The sequence below is a fragment of the Puma concolor genome, chromosome E4 (assembly GCF_028749965.1).
Source record: "Puma concolor isolate L17-30 chromosome E4, mPumCon1.1.hap2, whole genome shotgun sequence".
Taxonomy (NCBI): Eukaryota; Metazoa; Chordata; class Mammalia; order Carnivora; family Felidae; genus Puma; species Puma concolor.
Genome location: NC_141683.1, coordinates 65,241,680 through 65,264,274, shown reverse-complemented (window position 1 = coordinate 65,264,274; position 22,595 = coordinate 65,241,680). Strand labels below are relative to the sequence as shown.

Here is a 22,595-nt window from a genome sequence, read left to right as displayed (position 1 = left end):
TACAACTAACACACGCTTTATTTACTTGATTGAAAGTCACGGCACGTACAAGGTGTACCAGCGTGGGCCTCAGTGAGTTGTAGCTGGGTTTTCTGTGCTCGAGGTCACCCCACTGCCGCCGTTGCCGTTGGCTGGTTTTCTTTGAGGATCAAGGTGGGTACTTTCGTATAAAATCTTATTTTTAATTCCTTCTCTGGCCATTCTTTCCTGGATTCTTAGCTTTGCATGATTATACCTACAGTGGAACCTTGTAAGAAAAGAACAGGAGTTAAGTCTTTCTTCATAGAAAGTTCTTCTAGAGACAAGTGTGATGGCTGTAGTAACAAAATTCAAGAGGCCTTACAGACGACTATTCCAAGACTGAAAATACCACCATTCTAATTCGGAGTGCTGTTTGTGGGGGTTAGTTTGATGTCAAGAATACCTATGAGCACATTATTATTAAGGTATGCTTTACATAAAATGAGGACTTTCATGACCTTTAGCTTAGTTTTACTTGTAGAACCTCATATGTATGATGTACTCTAGGTCCTCTGGGTCTGGCTCCCCCCGCCCCCCTTAAGAAAACCCATGATCAGATTCATGCATGTGTTGTGCCAGTAGTTGTGAACACACTCTTAAAGTAGCATTTTCAGCTGTGCTGCCATAAGCCGGAAGTGAGCATGTAGAAGGTTGAGGCCTTCCCTAAAGTACCAGTCATAACTTGGTGTTGACGGAATGTCCTGCATTCGTCTGTTCATCTGACGAATGGTATAAAATGCGTCTACATACGCACATTTAAAAGATACAAAGGCACAGGGGTTGGGGGAGTCTTCTAGTGGGAGGTGGCTCAGAAAAGAGCATGTGCTTGAACTGGAGAAACCTATCACCATCCTGGATATTCTGGAACTACTTAGTACACATACCAGCATCCTAATGTCACCAAGATAAATCCTCCTACTCCAACATCACATGATCTTCTAATCCTACCTGTCAAAAAGCATAACATGACCATTGTAATTAAACATTACATACTAGTCCATCTGGGAAATGTTCACCACATGTAGAGAAAAACAGATACTCACTAGTTAACAAAAAATGTCCAAGGCCAGCCACAACAGATCCTAATGAACCATATAATACTGAATCTCGTGCACAGGGGATGTTCTCGACATCCAAAATTCCTAGGAGCTTAAAGGTCTAGGATAAAATAGAAAAGAACCTGGATTGAACAAAATATTTTATTTCTGGGTGGTTTGGCAAAGATTAAAAACTCTAGGCTATGTGCTTGTGTGACAACCGTGAACCCACTTACCATCTTTGGTCATCGGGCTTTGGCCTACAGTCTGAATCTCTAAATGTGGCAAACCTGGAGAATCTGATCAGAAAACCCCATTACAACAGGACAACTTAAACATCTAAACGAATTAAAGTATGGTGTTAATACCACAATTTGCCGATTGACTGATTTGGAAATCCGTCACTCTGATCATTGATCATTTAAACATCAATGAAATTATCTGGTGGGAATCTGGTGATCACTGAAATTAAGCGACACTTTGCTTCCCATACCTCGGGAAGCACAGAATGGTAAAAGTAAATATTCAGCCGCGCTCGCTTATGAGACTATAGTGCCGTTTGTTTTAAAGTCAACAAGGACTTCGGATTTTATTGGTATCAGGTGAACATCAGTTTTGTTCATGAAAGTATTTCACGTGAAGATAAACGTGCACTATTTCTTGGTCTGTTTCCTTGCCTGTGATAAGAAATTGTGCTGGACTGTATTTGAGTCTTTGTTGATAGCACACGGCACCGAGGGGCGGGGGAGGCGTCATTGGGGAAAGCCGTGGAAACGTGCTGGTGGGTTTCTCTGTCAGCTCTGCCACTGACTTCTACAGCCTGTGGGATATACGTGTATTCTTTAATGTCTGTGGCCCTCGATCTATAATGAAAGGCATCAGGCTAGGAGATGATTTAAGTTCCTTCGGGTGCTAAGATGAACCTTGCCTTCTTTTTCTACAGTCTGCGTGGATGTATGGACTTGCTCCTCCTCATTAAAAAACATACTGCTCAGCTTAGCCTCACGTGCTTAGTGTGAATATCCAATGGAACTCGATTTTGGGGGTCGGGGAAGGCAGGACACAATTTTTTTTTTTAAAGTCACACTTGCTTCACTCTGGCATGCCTACGTAAGAAGGACTTAGAAAACAATGAGACGGTTTCCTAAAACTTGAGTAAATGCAAGTTTTCGGTAACAGACTTTGAAAAAAGGAAGCAGACTTGCCCATATAAAGGTTTCAGTCATGGGGGTGCCTGGGTGGCTCAGTCGGTTAAGTGTCCCGACCTTGGCTCAGGTCTGATTGAGTCTGAGCCCCCACATCAGGCTGTCTGCTGTCAGCCCTGCAGCTGTCACTGCCGAGCTCACTTCAGATCCTTTGTCCCCGGCTCTCTGCCCCTCCTCCACTCGCGTTCTCTCTCAGAAATAAACATTTAAAAAAATAACGGTTTCAGTTATGGGGCACCTGGGGTGGCTCAGCTAAGTGTCTGACCCTTGATTTCGGCGCAGGTCGTGATCCCAGGGTCACGGATGGAGCCCCGCATCCAGCCCTGCACGGACAGCACAGCCTGCTTGCGATTCTCTCCTCCCCCAATGTGTGTGTACACACGCACGCTCTCTTAGTAAATATTTTAAAAAGTTTCAATGAATAATTTGCGAACAGCATGGTGTGAGGCAGGATTCTGTGGGAGGAGGGAAAAGATGGGAAGGGATGGGAAAAGGGCAGTAAATGGCAAATCAGATTAAAGGTTGAATTATGAAGATACTCTTGTTTGTATTTCCTCCTGTGTTTGCTGCTTTGGCTCAAGCTGCTGCCAGGCAAGAAGTGTGATTTGGTTCACAATAAAGCTGAAATTATGTATCTTCTTGATTATCCCATTTTCTTCTCTCTCCCTGTTCCCCCATCCCAGACACACACCCCTAATGCTGCTTGGTGGATAATTGTAAAAGCTCTTCGGTACAAACTTAATACGTCCCTGTGTTTTCAAAGAGGTTGTTGATTCTGTTTCCAGCAGTTCATCTGATTTAGGAAAACTCCGCTTGTCCCCCATCAGCTCAAAAAGCCAAGGGGGACAGAACAGTCATGGCAGGTGCGGAGGCTATGAGCTGCTCTGCAGACAGGGCTCCCCACCGCAGTCCAGCGCTAATGCCCTCGTCTTCAGACCAGCCCATTTACCTAGGGGAAGACCAGAAGGGGTGGTTTGTGCCCATTGTCTCAGGTCTGCCACAGGGTAGGAAGTCACTATGGCTTGCGACGATCGGGTTACCGGCCACTGCACACATCACTCTATGAATGGCTTTTTGCATGTGGATTCCCTTCCATGCCTGAGTCCTACTGGGCAGCATCTGCAGACGAAACGTTTCTGGGGGTACTTAGGCAAATTGCTACCAACCCCAGTTCTTTATAAAGTAAAATACCTTGCCAAATATCTGAAATAGCACTAAGTCCGCTAGGAAACTTACCTTTTTTCAGTTTAGAGGTTTTCAAATCTGCCCTCAATTCTGGGATGGGCCGTGGAGATCTAGGTTTAGAAAGTTTCAGGGTCCCCCCCCTTCTATGAATCTTACCAGATCAGGGACAGCTTTTAGATACTGTTAAGAAAAGTAAATGTTAAAAAGGGAGGTGATTCAAAATAGTCTTATTTTAAAAGACCCCTTAAAAGAAGTTACATCTACTTTATAAAATGGAATCTTCTAGAAAACCAACATGTGGCTACAGGCCAAGGATGCTGCTGCCAAACATTCCACAGTACATTTATCAGCACCACATCCAACAAAACTGGTTTGTGCTAAAGTTAAGAAACCAACACTGGTCTAATTAAACAACAGTAATTTAGAGCTGGGACAGGAGTTGTCCTTCCAGGCCCTTTACATCCCTTGTCACAACCTCTCAATGTGAGGAGACCTCCGAGCCTGGCTGTGACCTGCTGCAGAGAGGTCAGAGAGGACGTGGAAGTAAGTCCGCCTGACCCCCAAAGCTTGTCCTTCCCACTATCCCTTAACCCTTTCTTTTGTTTTCATAAATGAAATGGGGGGACGTTTTCCAAAGGTCACACATCTAGGGAGTAAGTACTAAGTACGGATCGACAGTTTGTATCAAAACTGCGTAAGAGTGCACAGACTTCTTTTAAGAGCGCAATCTTCCCTTCACTGGTAGAGAATTCTCAGCTTCCCAGTAAAGCTGGAGTTTAGACTGATTACTTAAAAGCAAGTATAGGAAAATTAATGAAAAGCCAGTCTTAAGCACATAGAACGCTTTTAGAAAGTACACTGAATTGTAAGGCTCAGAAATGTAAATTAAAAGGCTCAAGCCATAAGTCCCTTTGGAGTACTATTTAAGATTTTTTTAAAAAATGGACACTCTTCTGCCCAACGTGGGGCTTGAACTCACGACCCCCAGATCAAGTGTTTACATGCTCTACTGACTGAATCAGCCAGGTGCCCCATAAAAATTTTAAGCTTAGATTTGGAAAAGCAGCTTTTCCAGCTCACCTTGACGGAATTAGGGATGCTCAAAAGATTTCTAAGCCAGCATGCCAGTTTAATAATTTATAGGGAACAGACTGAACTATAGAGGCACCCCATTTCCCACTGCATCAAGGGCCGGTACATACTTTCCTTCCGATGCACCAGATGAACTGGGTGTCTTCCTATTTCAAACCAGTCCTAACTGCAGTGGGTTCCTCCTGACCCCTCCAAAATGGTGCAAATGTGGTTACCCCTTCATTTGCACCATTATTTTTCCTCTCCGGGCTAAAAACAAAACCCCTCCTCTCTTGACACCCCTCTCCCCAACAAGCCGCCTAAGGTACAATCCCATTTTTCTGCTCCCTCTCACCGCAAAGCTAAAGTTAACCTCCCCTCCCTTTAACTCACTTCAAAGAGCATTTATCCCTACACTGCACTGCAGAAGCCTGCGTGAGACACCATAAAACCCGCCGTACTCATCAGTGCACCTGGCACGGGCCACCGTTTGTTTTCAAAACGCTTTCCTTGGCTTCAGATGGGAGGGGCAGTGCCTCCTGGTTTTCTACCTTGCTGGCCGTTCCTGGCAGTTCTGCTGTTCCCTCCTCCGATGACCTCTCGCCTGCCCTTCGCCGCTCCCAAATGTAGGCTTTCAATTAAATGCCATTTGCATGATGGCGACTCCCATATTTGTAAATCACACCTAACCTCTCCCAAGCTTTCATTTCCCCATTCATCTGTCTAGCGATGCCTTGTGTATGTCAGAGAAGCACCTTGAAATTAATACTTCCAAATTAGAATTACTTCTCAGGCATCACTCCTCCACCAATTTGCGGACCAAAAAACCTAGGCGCCATCATCCCTGAATCCTTCATCAAACCCATGTCCAATGTGTTGGCAAGTCTGGGACATACCTGAACCAAACACATCCTGAACTAAATTCACCTCCGCTGCTCCTACCAGGCTACCATCATCCCTCATAGTATCTTCACAGACCATCGTCCTTTTAAATCCCCCCATGCCTTCCTTACTACTGTCGTGAAGGCCCCCACTCTCATCCTCTGGTCTAGGTACACCGACCCAGATGGTTCTTCCTTAGCACACACTGCCTTTCTTCTCCTGGATCTTTGCATGGTTGAGTCAGTAGCTGAAATTCTGGTTTCCCTTTTGTCTGAGTCCTGCAGCACCACGGAAGTTCCACAAGGAACATTTTGCCTGTTTTGATCAAGGCTGTGTCTTTAGCACCAAGTGCCTAATACTCAGTAGGTACTCTAAATACTTTTTGAATGGGTTGATAAATTCAGAATTTACCTACAGTGCTTTCCTGGTAGGCCAGTACCAAATTTTGTATTTTAAAGTTCCCTGGAGAGCAAAGAATGGGGGCAGAGAGTTTTTAAGGGTTAGTTCTATCAGCTTGATTAACTCCCATTTCTATCTTAGGTTTGCTGATGCTAATAATCCCTAGATTACACTGGAATGATCACTGAATAATTCTTTAAAAAGAACTGCAGGCTTCCTTTTCTGACATCACCCTGGGCTACTAATTCAGTCATAGCTTATGCTACATAAATTTTGTAATCTCTTTGTATGAGCTTTGATAGGTACTAGTGTTTTATGAGTAAGCTTTCCACCCCCCCCCCCAACCTTGCCACATAAATCTGGTCGTGTTCAGTTTTGCGGCTTGTACCTAAGCCTTCTTTTCACCAACTACAGTATTTTGTTTTACTAATGACGGACCAATTAAATAGGTCAATAGTATTTTTTCCATTAAATTTTTAAATTTTCAATGGCTAAACCATACTTTGCACCCTTAAATGATAGCAGTCATCTGTCAAAGGTAACAAACAGAGGGATAAAAGCCCTATTTAAGATGCCAGTGTTTACAGTTATGGTGCCTCTTGAAATAAACAACTTTTAAATTGGGGTACATTTGGTTACATGACGTATACTCCAAATAGTATATGAGGCATTAAAAAAAAAAAAAAGGCACTAATAGTGTAGAAACTGACAAATATGTTTTGATATTCAATATGGAAATATCCAACATTTGTTCATATTAACCATCTGATGACCTGAGCCAAATTTAAAGGAAAAATCCCCAGAGAAGCAGTAACTGAAGTAGCAAAATTTCCAAGCTGAGCAGAGACTATCCTAAAACTGTAGATTAGGACCGTTCTGGCACACAGTAGGTCTTGCGTATTTGTTCATTATTGGCCCAAAGTGAGCATCTCTACAAGCTCTCTATTGAAAAAAAATGTTTTCTTCCATTTTCTGAACATCCGTTATTCGCTCAGCACTGAGGATATATAAATTGGGTTCCCTGAAGGAGCCCAAGAGGAAGACGACATAAATGATGAACATCCAGTATCATGAGTGCGGGAATGATGTAGCTAAGGGGAAGGTGCCGGGGAGATGGGGACAGAGGCATTTCCATCTGCTTTGGGGAGTCAGGAGGCCCTTTAGGAGAAACCGCCCTCCTTTTCCAAACCCCTGTGTCTAGAGCCTCGGGTAGCTTTGGTGCAATTGGAAGGGAGAGGAATCACACAGGCTGCACGGTTAGGGGCTACGTGAGGGCTTTGTACTACAGGCCACGGAATTCGGCTTTTATGCTGAGAGCAACGCGCCGCAGCGACTGCATCTTCCGCAGACGTGAAATGGTGCAGTTTGCAGGTGAGCGCACGCAAACGGGGAAAACCTCAGTCTTCACCCGCCCTCCGCCTGCTGTGCGCAGCAGTTCCCCGGAATCTAACCAAGTTTCCCTTCCTCGGCACTCCGGGTTCCCGTGTGTCGTGCTCAGGACACAATCTCCAAGACCAGGCACCGGTGCTCGGGGAGCGCGCAAACGCTCTTCACCGCGACCAGCACATGGCGGTGCAGGGCCCCCGGCCGGCTACGCTCTCCTTCAGTGCCGCCAGCCCGTGTCACGGTCACTGCCGGTGCCGCTGGGTCCCCTCCGCCCCCGAGTCCCGGACACTTTTCGTCAGGACGCTGCGGCTAGAAATGTCGGGGCGGGGACGGTAACTCTCCGGAACCCGCGTCCCGGCGGGTGGCCTCCCCCCACCGCCAGCCCCCGGCCCGCGCACCCCTTTACCTTCCCCTTGGCGGGCTCGCCGGGCTCCGGCGCGGCGGCCATGGCCTCCGGAGGGCGCCTGCGTCCCGCCCCGCCCGCGCCGCGAGCGGAAGCCCCCTCCCCCGCCAGTCCCGCCCCCGCGCGCCGGCCGCCATTTTAGGGCAGGTTTCTGCCGTCTCCGCAGTGGCCGCGCAGGGCTGCCGCCTGGGTTGGGGGGCCGTCTCCTTTGTTCAAACGGGCGGGTGACGCCTTCTCCACACGGGGGTCTCCGCAGTCCGGGGGGCCGGGGCCGTGAGAGAAGGAGGGCTCGTGAAACAGCCCTGCACTGGGATCCTCGGCGGGGCGGGGGCAAAACAAAACCCTGGCGCCTCGAGGCTGCGCCGCTTCCCGCCCCAGCCCCCTCCTTCCGCCCCGACCGCCATTTCTAACCGTCTGCCGCCGGGCGCGCGCGCGCGTGCCTGGGTGCCGGGCGCGCGCGCGCGCGCGTGCGAGGCGGGTCCGCGGCGCGGAGAGCGGGCGCGCCGCCGCCGCTTTGTCCTGCGCGCGGGCCCCGCGGCCGGGTCGGCGGCCCAGCCCGCCCCCAGCCCTGGCCCACCGGCCCGGAAGTCGGCCCGCGCTCGCTCGCGGCCCCTGAGTGTCCTTTGTCCTTCCGGCCCTAGGACGATCCCTGGCTGCCGCGGGCAGCTCCACCGAGCGCCGGCGGCCGTGTAGCTCCCAGCGCCGGCCCCCTGCACTCCGCCGTCCCACGCCCGCCCCGCCGCCTCCCCTATTAGTTCCACGACTTAATGGCTTTAAAAGAGCGCCGCCCGCCTCGCCCGAAGGAGACTGGGGACAAAATGGAGGGAGCGGTCGTGGGCGGACGTGCGTCAGGGCGCCCGGGCCCAAACGCGGCGGAAGAGGCCGGGCGGTGCCCCCTTCCCGGGCCTCCCGTCCGCCCGCTGGCGACTGCCCCGCCGGGGCCGCGCGCCTCCCGCCCGGTGCCCTTGCAAGTGCGCTCCTGGGCACGCGTGTACGCGGCGGGCAGGCGGCGGTCCCTGTCGCCCCGTTCCGGCTCCTGACCTCGTCCCCACCGTCGCCCGATCCCTTTCTGCAGTCCCCGTGCCACGCGCGGTGGACGGGGACAGCTCTGCGTGCCACCCGAGCTCTGGGTGGACTCGGACAGTTACACCGCCTACTGCTGTAGTAGGTGTTGGGCAGTGGGAGAACAGCCCCGCACCGCTGCATCCCGCCACGTGGGGGGTTCTCTCCTGCAACCGTCGAGCTAATTGTGCTTTGAACTCTTGGTCTGGAAGGTCCTGTTTCGGGGTAGTAATATTCCATAAACGAGGGAGGAATTCTTTTGAAGTAATTCCTAGTATTGTTGAAAACGAAGGAGAACTGGAAAAGTACCAGGTGAAATACATAAGCGCTATTTTATTTTTACTGTGACTTGGACAATTGTAAACTTATTATGTAAAAACTGTAAACTCATGGTCTTTGGAAAGCATTATTGTTTCTTTATACTAAAAATGGCATTTTCACAAAAATTGCGTAATACATGCATGTTGTATTATCCTCTCCAATACAATATGCCCCCACCCACCCAAGTTTACAGGGTAAGACTGAAAAGTAAACATTTTTTCCACTCTCCCCCCTCCTTTCTCCCCTAAGGTGAACTCACCGGTTTGATGTGTCAGTTTCCAAACTGTCCTTTTTTTCTCCTTTTTTCCTTTACTAAAACAACATGGGAATTTAGCATAAAAAGCGGAAGTCTCTCCGTGCCCTACCTGCCCACGCTACACGCCTACTTGTATGTACGTATATGATACACAGATCTAATTACTCACTATGTAATTTGCATTCAATAGTTTACTTTCTCCATTTAACCCTAAGTTGGAAACTTTTTCATGTAAGTACCTATAGATTTTCTCATTCGTTTTTTTTTTTTTTTTTTTTTTTTTTTTTATTTTTTTATTTTTTATTTTTTTTAAATTTTTTTTTTTTTTTCAACGTTTATTTATTTTTGAGACAGAGAGAGACAGAGCATGAACGGGGGAGGGGCAGAGAGAGAGGGAGACACAGAATCGGAAACAGGCTCCAGGCTCCGAGCCATCAGCCCAGAGCCTGACGCGGGGCTCGAACTCCCGGACCGCGAGATCGTGACCTGGCTGAAGTCGGACGGTTAACCGACTGCGCCACCCAGGCGCCCCTCTCATTCGTTTTAAAGGCTGCTCATCAATCCTTTCATCAAACCTCATTTTCCTTCCGAGTGACAGAAAATTTGTTTCTGTTTTTGTTTATTCACTAATCCAAAAAAAAGTGCTTCAGTGCATCTTTATACTTACATTTTTGTGCACATGTTCAAGTATTTTAGTCGGATGGATTTCTGGAAGTGGCTTGATTGGAAGGGGTGTGACATTAAAAAATTGAGGGGCGTGCCTGGGTGCCTCAGTCTGTTAAGTGTCCGACTTTGGCTCAGGTCATGATCTTGAGGTTCAGGGTTTGAGGGGTGGGGGGGTGGAGCTCTGTGCTGACAGCTCAGAGCCTGGAGCCTGCTTCAGATTCTGGGTCTCCCTCTCGTTCTGCCCCTCCCCTGCTTGTGCTCTGTCTCTGTCTCTCAAAAATGAATAAAGGTTAAAAAAAAAAAAACTGACCACCTGGGGCGCCTGGATGGGGCGGTCGGTTAAACGTCTGACTCTTGGTTTTGGTTGAGGTCACGATCACATGGTTCCTGAGTTCGAGGCCAGCCTCTGGCTCTGCACTGACCCTGTGGAGCCTGCTTGTGATTCTCTCTCTTTGTCCCTCCCCCACCCTACACGCACCGTCTGTCTCTCTCAAAAGAAATAAAGAAAGTTAAAAAAATTGAATAGCTACTGCTAAAGTGTCCTCCAGAAATACTAGCAGTTTCCATTCCCAGTAACAATGTGTTGGAGAGTCTGTTTCCTCACAACCTTTTTAACACTACATGTTATGTATTAAAATTTCTGCTGATGTGATGGGTGAAAAGTGGGGTCTTCCTGCTTAAACTATCTTAAACTTACCGCTTAAACTTTGAGCATTCTTTCAAATGTTTGTTGGTTATTCTTTTTCCAAGAACTAACTTTGTATATAGGTTTTGCACATTAAAAATTGTGTTTGTATATGTGATTTTCTTACTAGTTTATAGCAGTTCCTTAAAACGTTGGCTTTCAATTCATAGTAAAGTTATTTCCACTTCTTAATTTTGTTTCTGGACACTTCATTTCTTTTAACTTTTTTAAAAAAATGGAGTGTAATCTGTCAATATTTTATGGCTTTTGATCTTGCGTCTTGCTTACATAAGCCTTGACTCCCATAATTAAAAAATACTCCCATAATTTTGAAAATAATCTTCATGTGCTCCCTTCTCATTAATAATTTTGATCATTTATATATTATTTCTTAAAAGACAAGCTTTTGGCATTAGTAACCACTTTTTTTTAATCTATCTTATTTTTTATTTTGCATTTTTCTGTTTACCTGGTGTCTATTTTTTAAATTTTATTTTGGAGAGAGAGAGAGAGAGAGAGAGAGAGAGAGAGAATGAGTGGGGGAGGGGCAGAGGGAGAGAGAAAGGGGGAGAGAGAGAGAGAGACTTTATTTAGGCTCTGAGCTGACCGTGCTCAATGAAGACTGAGCGTGTCTGTGAAGGGCTCAATTCCACAACCCTGGGATCATGAACTGAGCTGAAATCAAGAGTCAGACGCTCAATCGACAGCCACCCATGTGCCCCTGTTGTTTTTAACACAAAATTTTTTTCCCCCAGCTTTTTGAATTGACTCCCTTAGTTCACTTTTGGTTTCTAATGAATATATTTAAGGCTATAAAATTTGCTCTGAGAATCGTTTTATCCCATGGTATGTCATAGATTTTGAGAGGTAATGTTCTTATTACATTTTTTTTTCTTAAATTTTTAATAGTTTCAGCTTTTATTTCTTTACAAGTAAATAAGTGTGGATATAGTTTTGGAATTCGCTTTTAGTGTTTTGGTTTTGTTTTGTTTTACACTGTGTCACGTGTATTTCTATTTTTTGTGATTTATCCATTTGTGTGTGTGTGTTACCTAAGAGATTATTTTGTGCATGTTCCATAGGCATTTGAAAACAGTGTGTGTTCCTATATTAGTACCATGTTAAGGTTATTAGTTATAATAGTATAATACATATATTATAAATATATGGATATATAAATATAAACTCCGTAACATAAAATTAAGCTTATTATCATTCAACCATATTTTCGTATGGCAAGGGTTTTTTCATTCCAAGTAACAGACTCTGACTCTAGTTAGCTTAAACAAGAAAGAAATGTACTGGAGGGGCCCCTGGATGGCTCAGTGGGTTAAGTGTCCAACTTTGGCTCAGGTCATGATCCCGTGGTCGGTGAGTTCGAGCCCCGCGTCGGGCTCTGTGCTGATGGCTCAGAGCCTGGAGCCTGCTTCACATTCTGTGTCTCCCTCCCTCTCTGCTCCTCCCCCCTTCAAAAATAAATAAACATTAAGAAAAAAGTGTACTGGGAAGGTGTGGAGAAAGTCACTGAATGGATAAAAAGTTGAGCCAGGTGTTGAAAACGATGGCATCCAGTCCAGGTCTCAGTGACAAGAAATAAAGGAGCGACTCTCAGGGTAACACGATGCCAGATCTGTTCAGTCTCCTTCCCACCGTGGTGCTTTGCTTTGCCAACCATGCTGGCTGTTGCAAGTCTCCGTGTTTGTCTGGCAGTGGATGCAGGGGTCCTAAATGAGGTGGTAGGTGAGCGCCGTGGGCAGGGCGGGACCCGAAAAACTCTTCTCTACCTCTTCCTTTGCTCCTGGTGGTTGTAAGCCCTCTGGCACGCTGCCCAGAGCGTCTGCTTTCATTTTCTCCTGTGGGAGAGAGCATCCAGGATCAGGAACCCCATCCTAGACAGCTGCGGTTATCTGCAGGCTGGTGGGAAGCAAATGGGAATATCGTTGTAGGGGGTTAGCAGGGCTGTGCTAGCGAAGGTTTGAGGTTTCCTCTTAGGCTTCTGTGGGGTTTATTTTATTTTGTTTTGTTTTGTTTTATTTTATATTTTATTATTTTATTTTTTTGAGTGTGGGGTTGTTTTTAAATCAGGTATACTGGGTTTAGTAATCAATCCGATCCCAGCGCCTCTGTATCATCTGGAAATGCCTACCGTCCTGGTCCTCTACTGGTACATTCTCCTGTCTTTCCAGCAGAAATGCCGATTTATTTTTATATTCTTTTCATCATTTCAATAGGTCTTAATGGAGTCAGAAAGAAAAGCAGCTGTTTTCCGCCCTAATTTACTCGGGGTGTCTGTTCTGCACCCCACAGACAGTGGCCTTTATCTCTTTTGGCTCGTTATTCTGATAGTTTACCTTCATATTTCTTTTTGAATTAAAAAAAATTTTTTAATGTTTATTTTTGAGAGAGAGACAGAGAGACAGAGCATGAGCAGGGGAGGGGCAGAGAGAGAGGGAGACACAGAATCCGAAGCGGGCTCCAGGCTCCCAGCTGTCAGCACAGAGCCCGACACAGGGTTTGAACTCACAGACCGCGAGATCATGACCTGAGGTGAAGTCGGACGCTCAACTGACTGAGCCACCCAGGCGCCCCTTCCCTTCATATTTCTAAATAAAGGACTTATTCTTTTATTTCTTGATTTTTCACTTTTAGGCATTGTCTACTGATAGTGACAATTTAGCTCTGTTTTCTACCCCTTCCCCCCCTCCTCTCAACATGGGGCATCACATTTTGCAGTGTTAAACCCGCACTCCGTGTGGACATTGCCACGACAATGTAAATGTTTGTAGCTAAGCCACGCGGAGTCATAGGATTCCATTTCTTTTCTTGTAGAACCTTTTATTGGGCAGGGGGAGGGATTTAGTAATTGCTGTATTTGTGCGTTTGCTTAATTTTGTTGGAGCTAGGTCTTACTGGCTCTTTTTTTTTTTTTTGCATAAGAAATTATCTGAATTATACCATATAATTCTCATTTGGTTCTTGGGACCAATTGATAGTATACGTGCATTTCTTGATGACTCTTGAGACCCAGTCATGGGCACCTCTTGCCAAATCTGTTCAGTGACTTCATGCTGGTAGCTTCATTTGGCTATTTTGAGAGCATCTGGGTGCCTCAGTCAATTGAGTCCCCTCTTGATTTCGGCTCAGGTCCTGATTCCAGGGTTGTGAGATCAAGCCCCTAGTCAGGCTCTGTGCTCACAGCAGAGCCTGCTTGGGATTCTCTCTCTCCCTCTCTCTCTCTGCCCCTCCACTGCTCTCTCTCTCTCTCTTAAAAAAAAAAAAAAGGCAATAGTGGGAGTATTTCTGCCATTGAAATCAACAAATGTTACAAATCAGGGCTTTTTCTTTCTTTTTTCTCTTCAGAGAGGTGGTTTGCCAATATACTACTGAATGCACCTATCACTAACATTTCTCTCAAAATTCTCCAGTAGAGTTATCAAATTCCCACAGTAGAGTCAAACACATTGTATTACCTGCCTGCCAGGTTTTTCTTTGAAGACCTCTCTCCTGGAGATTTTCTCTCTGTGGTCCAGTCCAGAATGGCTGCTTTCTAGGTCGGATTCCCAGCCATCCTCCTGGAGACTCTCACCACGTCTCACCTGTGCTGGGTCACCTGCTTCGTCATTCCTCATCTTCCTCTTTCTTGGCTTCCTCGCTCATTTTGGAGGATGGCATCCTCTAGGCGCTTCCTGGGAAAAGGCTGCGTAGAAGATAAACATTTTGGGGTCACCATGCCCCTGGATATGTTTTTCTCTTGTCAACATTTTTTATTAAAAAAAATTTTTTTAATGTTTTGCTTATTTTTGAGACAGGGAGAGACAGAGCATGAACAGGGGAGGGTCAGAGAGAGGGAGACACAGAGTCTGAAACAGGCTCCAGGCTCTGAGCTGTCAGCACAGACCCCGTCGCGGGGCTCAAACTCACGGACCGCGAGATCATGACCTGAGCCGAAGTCGGCCGCTTAACCGACTGAGCCACCCAGGCGCCCCTCTCCTGTCAACTTTGATATTTTGATCCAATTGCATTTCTAGAATGATTCTCCCACTAGAATTATTATCCTTCCTCGAGATAAATCAATCTCCTACGTCATCGTAATGCCGTTATCGCACCTAAGGAAAATGAGCAATAATTCCGTGTTTCATCTAGCATGTAGTGCATAGTCAAAGTTCCCTGGTTGTTCAGAGAAGTTTTTCCAATTGCCCACGCTTTTGGTTTTTTGTTTTCAAACAAGGATCCGGTACTGCATTTGACTGTTACATCTCATTAGTCTTTGTCAGGGACGGTCTTCCCATCTTATTTTTTTTGATAACACTGAATGTTTGGAAACTAAGCCAGTTGTTTTGCAGAACGTCCCACATTCTGGATTGTTCTCGTGGTATCATTAACTTGTCTACTTACTATCACTTTTATTTTCTGTAAACTGGAAGTTAAGTCCAAGACTGCGCTCTCCAGTATGGTAGGCATTGCGCAACTTATGCTAATGCAAGCGAGAAACTGAATTTGAATTTAAGTTGAAATAATTTGAATCTAAAACTCATGCTCCATTTCATTGTTGGAAAAATGTTCAGTGTGCTTGGAAAAACTTAGGTATGCAACTCTCCTTTTTCAGTGGTAAATTTTATGAAATCTAAATACAGATCAAGCATTTCCAATGAGAACTCATCATCTGAATTGAAATGTGCTTTAAAAATTTTTTTAAATGTTTTTTTTATTTATTTTTGAGACAGAGAGAGACAGAGCATGAACAGGGGAAGGGCAGGGAGAGAGGGAGACGCAGAATCTGAAGCAGGCTCCAGGCTCTGAGCTGTCAGCACAGAGCCCGACGCGGGGCTTGAACTCACAGACTGTGAGATCATGACCTGAGCTGAAGTCGGATGCTTAACCCACTGAGCCACCCAGGCACCCCGAAATGTGCACACTGGATTTGAAGACTCACTACAAAAAAAGAAGGTAAAATATGAACACTAACTTTTTATATTAATTACATGTTGAAATACTAATATTTCCTATATAGATATGGGCTAAATGAAGTATTTAAATAAATTTCACCTGTGGGCTTTTTGGTTTCGTTTTTGCTTTAGATAGAACATTTATACAGAAAATTTATATTCCCATTGACACGCATGGTCTAATAGCTTGATTAAATCCAAGTTAAACATTTTTAGTAAGAATATTTCTAGATGATGTGTATTTCAGATTGTAACCCATCCGGGGGCTCCTATGTCAGTGGTCCCACTACAGCGATGCTAACTTTGGTCCCTCGGTTAACGTGGAGACCAGGAACTCTCCATCGTGAAGATAGGCTTCCCTTTTTGCGTTTAAAAGTCTACGCAAATCTCCCCCAAATCCGTTCACCTAACGGTGTTGCCTTTTTTTTTTTTGGATGATTTTGCCTTGAACTGATGATTACATTGGGGTTGTCAACTGGTGGTTTCCATATTTTGCCAATCCATCTAGGTTTGTTTGCTGGAGCTCCTCCTCCCCTTTTCATAGATCTATTTGGATATGATTTTCCGTATGTATGTGTTTAATGCGTTACAATTAGATATAGACATTCTTTGTATGCTCAGTATGCTTCTGTGCACATTTCCTGCCCCAGACCTGTAATCAACCATTTCTTCAAAGAAGTCTTGTACTTTTAGTGGGGATTCAATTGCTTCTTAAAGCCACTAGGGAGGACGATTATTTAAGTATAGGGAAAATACTGATGCCGTCTTCTTCAAGATCCTTAACTAACGCTTTGTACAAGAAACCATTAGTTTCTTCACTGCATGTTTAAAACTGCATCTTGGATAGCCTTAGGTTTCGTATTTGCGAAGTGAGGCCAAAATTCCTTCCTGTGCTCCCTCTCGTCAGCGCATGCCAGGAAGTCCAACTGTCCCAGGCCTGAGACGTCAGCCTCTGCTCCTTCTGGCATTCTCTTTCCCTCCAGCGTCCTCCCCACCCCGTTTTTTTTTTTTTAATTTCAGTTGTGTTATTATAGCTCCCCACTTTATTTTGCAAACAGTCTTTCCTGCTATATCTCCATATGAATTGGGAGATTAGTTACTTTAAAGCACACAGAAATCACCCATATTTTCCTATACATTTATTAAACACTGATGAAAGGTTATTAACCTAACATGTTAATATTCAAGCACTTCAACCTAATATAATTCCTTTCTCAACCTTTACAATGGTTTTTGTCCCACCTAAGCCAATATACATTTACATTTGGTGTGTGTGTGCCTATGAAAACAGACACATTCCTCAAACTGACTATCAGATAAGCCAGCATGTGGTGTCCTTCTTTCTGGGTATATTAAAATTTCACAGGTACAGGGTTTAAATGGGAACAAATAAGTCGATTTCCTTATGAGATAAAATAAGCATACAAAATCTAAGAAGTATTAAAGGTGCTAACGATTAACCCCATAAATCTTTCTCTTTTTCCTGTCCTTTTATTTTTATTTATTTATTTTTTAACGATGATTTACTTTTGAGAAAGAGAGAGACAGAGCCTGAGCAGGGGAGGGACAGAGAAAGAGAGGGAGACACAGAATCCGAAGCAGGCTCCAGGCTCTGAGCTGTCAGCACAGAGCCCGACGCGAGGCTTGAACCCACGAACTATGAGATCATGACCTGAGCTGAAGCTGGAGGCTCCCGTGCATGGGGCCATTCTTATTCAATAAAAGGCCCTGACATAGAAAGATGAAAAGTGAATAGAACGCATTTTTTCTTTATCAAATTATCTACATAAACTTCCTGAAGAAGTAGAGGAGATCATTTGTGACTGTGAGTTCCGAGGTTGATCTGGCCTTGACAATAAGCTGTTTACTTCATTTATGTTCCACTTTGCGGGTCTACGATTTTGTTTGGCCCCCTATCTTTGTAACTGGGGTGAAGTGGGAGGTTCAACTGGTCTGAGAACACTTAATGTGCTCCATAAACTGTCTGAATCGAAGATTTTAATTTATTTTTCTGCCAAACACAACTGATTTCCATCTACAACTTTTTTTTTTTTTTTTTTTTTTTTTTTTTTTTTTTTTTAAGGTAAGAAACACTAAGTCAACTGGAGAAGCATATGTGGCTTTGAGCTATGGGACATTACTTCCCTTTAACAAGCTACTGAGAAATGTTGAACCTCACTTTGGTGTAGTCAGTGTTGGTCTTCGACAGTGAATGGATACACCGCCAGGTACACATCCTCGAGTTGGAGTCATTCCTGTAATAGGGATCTTCAATAATATATTGTTTTTGTGGATCAGGGCTCCCAAGTAGTTCAGTTTTAGCTTGGCAGTCTTTAAGTTGATTACTTTTTTCTTTTTTGTGTGTGTTATTTCTTTAAAGATTTTTAAAATGTTTATTTATTTTTGACAGAAAGAGACACAGAGCATGAGCGAGTGGGGGAGAGGCAGAGAGAGAGGGACACACAGAATCCGAAGCAGGCTCCAGGCTCCAAGCTGTCAGCACAGAGCCTTATGTGGGGTTCGAACTTGGGAACCGTGAGATCATGACCTGAGCTGAAGTGGGACGCTTAACCGACTGAGCCACCCAGGCGCCCCATAAGTTGATTCCTTTTTCTATTCAAATCTTTCAGATTGCTCCTTACATCCATTGTTGGTATATAATCAAACGAGGCAAAGTCTTCTTTGGCAACTTCCCTATTTCATGTGGACTTTGTCGCACATATCCTCCAATTACCTGAAATGTTTTCGTCAGTAATGGGCTCTCTGAAAACTACTTTTGCAGTGAATGGCTGGCAAGGGTTCCCCGCTCCGCTGTCTTCCCACAGGCAGACTCCCTGACGTGGTGTTCCATTTTGGTCATGTCCCAGTCTCCATGGCAAGCTCAACACCACGTTCCAGGGAACTTCCCAGACCACCTGGACTTGGATAAGCCCTTCCCTTCCTGAGCAGTGATATCAAATTTTGATTAAAAAAATTTTTTTTATGTTTATTTATTTTTGAGAGAAAGAGAGAGAGAGAGAGAGAGCACAAGCAGGGGAGGAGCAGAGAGAGGGAGAGACAGAATCCGAAGCAGGCTCCAGGCTCCAAGCTGTCAGCACAGAGCCCGACGCGGGGCTCGAACCCACGAACCGGAAGATCATGACCTGAGCCGCTTAAGCGATTGAGCCACCAGGCGCCCCTGAAATGTTGATATTTTACAAAATGTCCGTGTGTAACAGATTGAAAATGTAAAAACCAAAACAGAACTGGTTCATCATCAATAATTTGAGAAGGACTGCTTCTGCTAGACTGGTACTTTGTGCACATAAATTTCCTGGGAGTATTGTTAAAATGCAGATTTAATTCAATAGGTCTGTTGTGGGGCTCAAGATTCTGCATTTCTAGCAAGCTCCAGCCAGTGCTGATACTGCTAATGTTGGGACCACGCTTTGAATAGTAAGTAAAATAGATTTAGCTTTGACTCGCATATAAGAGGGGCATGTAAAAGTGCGAATTCTCACATGTAAAAGCGAGAATAATCATAGCAGTATGCCAAGAACAATGTAAATGTAAACAATGGAAGTGTCTTGAATGGGAGAATGGGTAAATTAATTGTGGCGAAGTCAGCAATAACATATATATCATCAGTGCAAGTGAACTAGATTAACATCAATGTGGATGACTTTTACAATAATTTTAATATTTTTTACATAATTTGAAACAAAATGTAAATTGTGCAAAAATATGTAAAGTGTTTATATAAAGCTTAAAATTATACAAAACAACACTATGCATGTAGCAATGCATATAAAGTAGTAAAAACATAAAGGTCCACCTAGAAATAATAATACCAAATTCAGGAAAATATTTCCTCTTGTGGGGAGGGAGAGGTATGTGACTGAGGACAGGCAACCGGGAAGATTCTATTCTACTTTAATTAAAAAAAAATTTTTTTTAACGTTTATTTATTTTTGAGACAGAGAGAGCATGAACGGGGGAGCTGTCAGCACAGAGCCCGACGTGGGGCTCGAACTCACGGACCGCGAGATCATGACCTGAGCCGAAGTCGGCCACTTAACCGACTGAGCCGCCCAGGCGCCCCCTACTTTAATTTTTTTTTTTTAGCATTTATTCATTTTTGAGAGACCAAGAGCGACAGAGCATGGTGGGGGGCGGGAGGGGTAGAGGGAGGGGGAAACACAGAGTATGAAGCAGGCTCCAGGCTCTGAGCTGTCAGCTCTGTCTCACAAACCACGAGATCATGACCTGAACCGAAGTCAGACGCTTAACTGACTGAGCCAGCCAGGCTTGTTGTATTTTATGCTTTTCAGTGGCTTTAAATATTTCATAATTGGATTTAAAAAGCAATTCAAATTCATTCAATGTATGTTTACCCGACTTAAAAAAATTCCACGAAGGAAATCTCCAGTATATTCTTTCCTTTTCAAAGGTCTTGCAGGGTAAGGTCACAGAGATCTGAGAGAGGAAAAAGGGGTGGTTTTGAGAACTTTTGCTTTTTTTCTCCCCTCAGATTTAAGGCCAGTTAGAGTCCAACTCGGGTACAGAGCGCCTAATCGTCCCGCCAGCTGTCAGTAAAGAATTCCCGCACCATGACTTCCATGAACATAGTTAATCCGGCACCAGTTACATCCTGTTACTCAGGAGCCGACCACCCTCCTTCAGGCCACCCCCACCTCCTGCCTAGGTGCCGGGCCAGCCCCTGCTTGGTCGTTCTGCTTCCGCTCTTGACCCTCACATGGTCTTTGCCTCATGACACCCAGAGTTACTCTTTCCAAACACATCAGAAAAGTCATTTACCTGCTCCCAACCATGACTGGCTGGCTCACCACAGTATCTAGAAAGGAGTCCACAGTCCTTAGCATGACCTCCTTGGCCTCCATGAGCTGGTCTGTCCTACCACTCTGACCTCATGTACTGCTCTCCCCTCTTGACCCTACACTCTGGGGCCCCGGCCTCCATGTTGTTTATCTGATGCACAGACTCATTCTTTGTTTTTTTTGTTTTTGTTTTATTTATTTATTTATTTATTTTGTGTGAGAGAGAGAGCGGGGGAAGGGCAGAGAGAGAGGAGAGAGAATCCCAAGCAGGCTCAGATGTGTCGGCACAGATCCAAAAGCGGGGCTCAAACCCATGACACCATGACCTGAGCCAAAATCAAGAGTCCGATGCTCAACTGACTAAGCCACCCAGGTGCCCCAGACTCATTCGTATTTCAAGGCTTGGAGTGCCCTTGCCCTGCCAGGATTTTCTCTCGGGTGTCTCCTTCCCACCATCCTGGTTGCTGCTCAAACGCACCTCCTTAAAGAGGCTTCCTCTGACCCTGCCATCTAAGGGGGCCCTCCTCACGTTGCTCTTGTCCCCTTGAGCCACTTTATTGTTCTTCTTAGCCCTGATTGTCACCAGACACTGCATTAGATCTCGGTTTATTGTCTGCCCCTCGTTAGGCTTGACCATAAGCTCTTGGAGAGCAGGGACTTAACTATTTCGTTCTCTGCTTTATCTCCAGGGCCTGGAGCAGTGCCTGGCACATAGTAAGTAGTCTGTAAATCTTTGTGGAATAAACAGATGAATGAATCAGTGCATGAGAAAGCCAGGGACTTTTGATAACCTGATGTGGCTGAGCTGGCCACATTTAATCTACTAATTGGCAATAACTCAGGAACAATCTTGACATATTTTATTACCAGTTTAGAAACCACTAGGTACTTGATCAAACATATTCGTCATTGATTATTCTTGGATCTTATGAAGTTATTAACTAGCCCCTTTTCCCAGCATGCAGTTCAACAAGTTTGTATTATTTATTAAAAAGTTTTTTTAAATGTTTATTTATTTTTGAGAGAGAGAGAGAGAGACAGAGACAGAGCGCGAGTCGGTGAGGGGCAGAGAGAGAGGGAGACACAGAATCCGAAGCAGGCTCCAGGCTCTGAGCTGTCAGCACAGAGCCCGATGCAGGGCTCGAACCCGCAAACAGTGAGATCACGACCTGAGCCGAAGTCGGGTGCCCAACCGATCTGGGGCCTCCCAGGTGCCCCGAACAAGTTTGTATGAATAAGCAGGCTTTCTACATTCTCAGGAAAGAATGACCGTTTTAGTCCTCACCATGTTCTAGGCACTTCGCATATATTATGATTTCATTTATTATCCCATGTCATTGTCCACCCCAGCAACTCTTTGAGCCAAATGTTACCGTTTTGTAAAGAAGGAATCTATGTTCAGAGAGGTTAGCTGTTTGCCCAGAGTCGCAAAGGTCCCATGATCCATATAGTCTCATGATCTACATCAAGTCGTCTATTGCATGCTTATGTGACAGTCATTAAATGCATCAATGAATGTTAGTGCCGCGAGGACTTCTGGATCCAGTTGGAGATTGACTTGGGGACTTGTCCACGCACCTCCGTAACAGGCGAGCCAGTCTAGAAGCTCACGGCCCCCTTCCACATGGCCTCTCTCTGTTCCGAGTACGTACGGCTCTTCCTGACAGTTATTTGCAGACTCCATTTGTGAACTCATCTCCTTGCTAAAATTGATTTGTTATCCTCAAATAAGTCCCTGGGTCATTCACAGCCAGACACACAGCGTGGTGAAAATTTTGAGTTGCCCAATGCGCACGTTCCCAACCGAGGTAGAACACGGTGGCATTCTGCCTGCTTCCATTAGCTTGAATATTATAAATGTCCCTCTCGTGGTCACTTTAATGCCATGCTTTTTGGCATTGCTCTGTTTTTCGTGGGTGATTTGCTCTTTAAAGTGGCCCCCGAGTGTAGTGCTGGGGTCCTGGCAACGCTCCTGAGCACAAGAAGGCCGTGAAGTACTTTACGAGAGAAATACGTGTTAGATACGCTTTGCTCAGGCATGAGTTACAGTGATGTCGCCCCTAAGTTCAATGTTAACGAATCAACAATGTATATTAAATAAGGTGTCTTTAAACAGAAACACACATAAAACAAGGTTATGATTTGACTGCTTGACAAAAATGTTGTTGCCGGAGGCTCACAGGAACCTAACCCTGTTTTTTCCCCTGCGAATTCAGTAACTCTGTTCGCAGTGACTTTACAGGACATTCACTT

The 22,595-nt window shown here is 45.1% G+C and overlaps 1 protein-coding gene and 1 long non-coding RNA gene across 3 annotated transcripts; one reads left to right on the top strand and one right to left on the bottom strand.

Annotated features, from left to right (window-relative positions):
• Positions 1-7,675, bottom strand: COX20 (cytochrome c oxidase assembly factor COX20). 2 transcript variants are annotated; one of them, XM_086693743.1, is made up of 4 exons: positions 7,593-7,675; positions 1,065-1,179; positions 906-969; positions 1-247 (listed from the first exon to the last, which is right to left on the bottom strand). In XM_086693743.1, the coding sequence occupies exons 1-4, from the start codon at positions 7,632-7,634 to the stop codon at positions 70-72; spliced, it is 399 nt and encodes a 132-aa protein (XP_086549869.1). In that variant the 5' UTR covers positions 7,635-7,675; the 3' UTR covers positions 1-69. The 2 variants fall into 2 exon arrangements, with proteins under 2 accessions (XP_086549869.1, XP_086549870.1); XM_086693744.1 differs by lacking the exon at positions 906-969.
• Positions 7,676-13,027: 5,352 nt separating this feature from the next.
• Positions 13,028-19,460, top strand: LOC147572742 (uncharacterized). Its single transcript, XR_015245993.1, has 3 exons — positions 13,028-15,526; positions 17,609-17,753; positions 18,876-19,460. It is a non-coding gene; the product is annotated as an uncharacterized LOC147572742 (long non-coding RNA).
• The last annotated feature ends 3,135 nt before the right edge of the window (positions 19,461-22,595 follow it).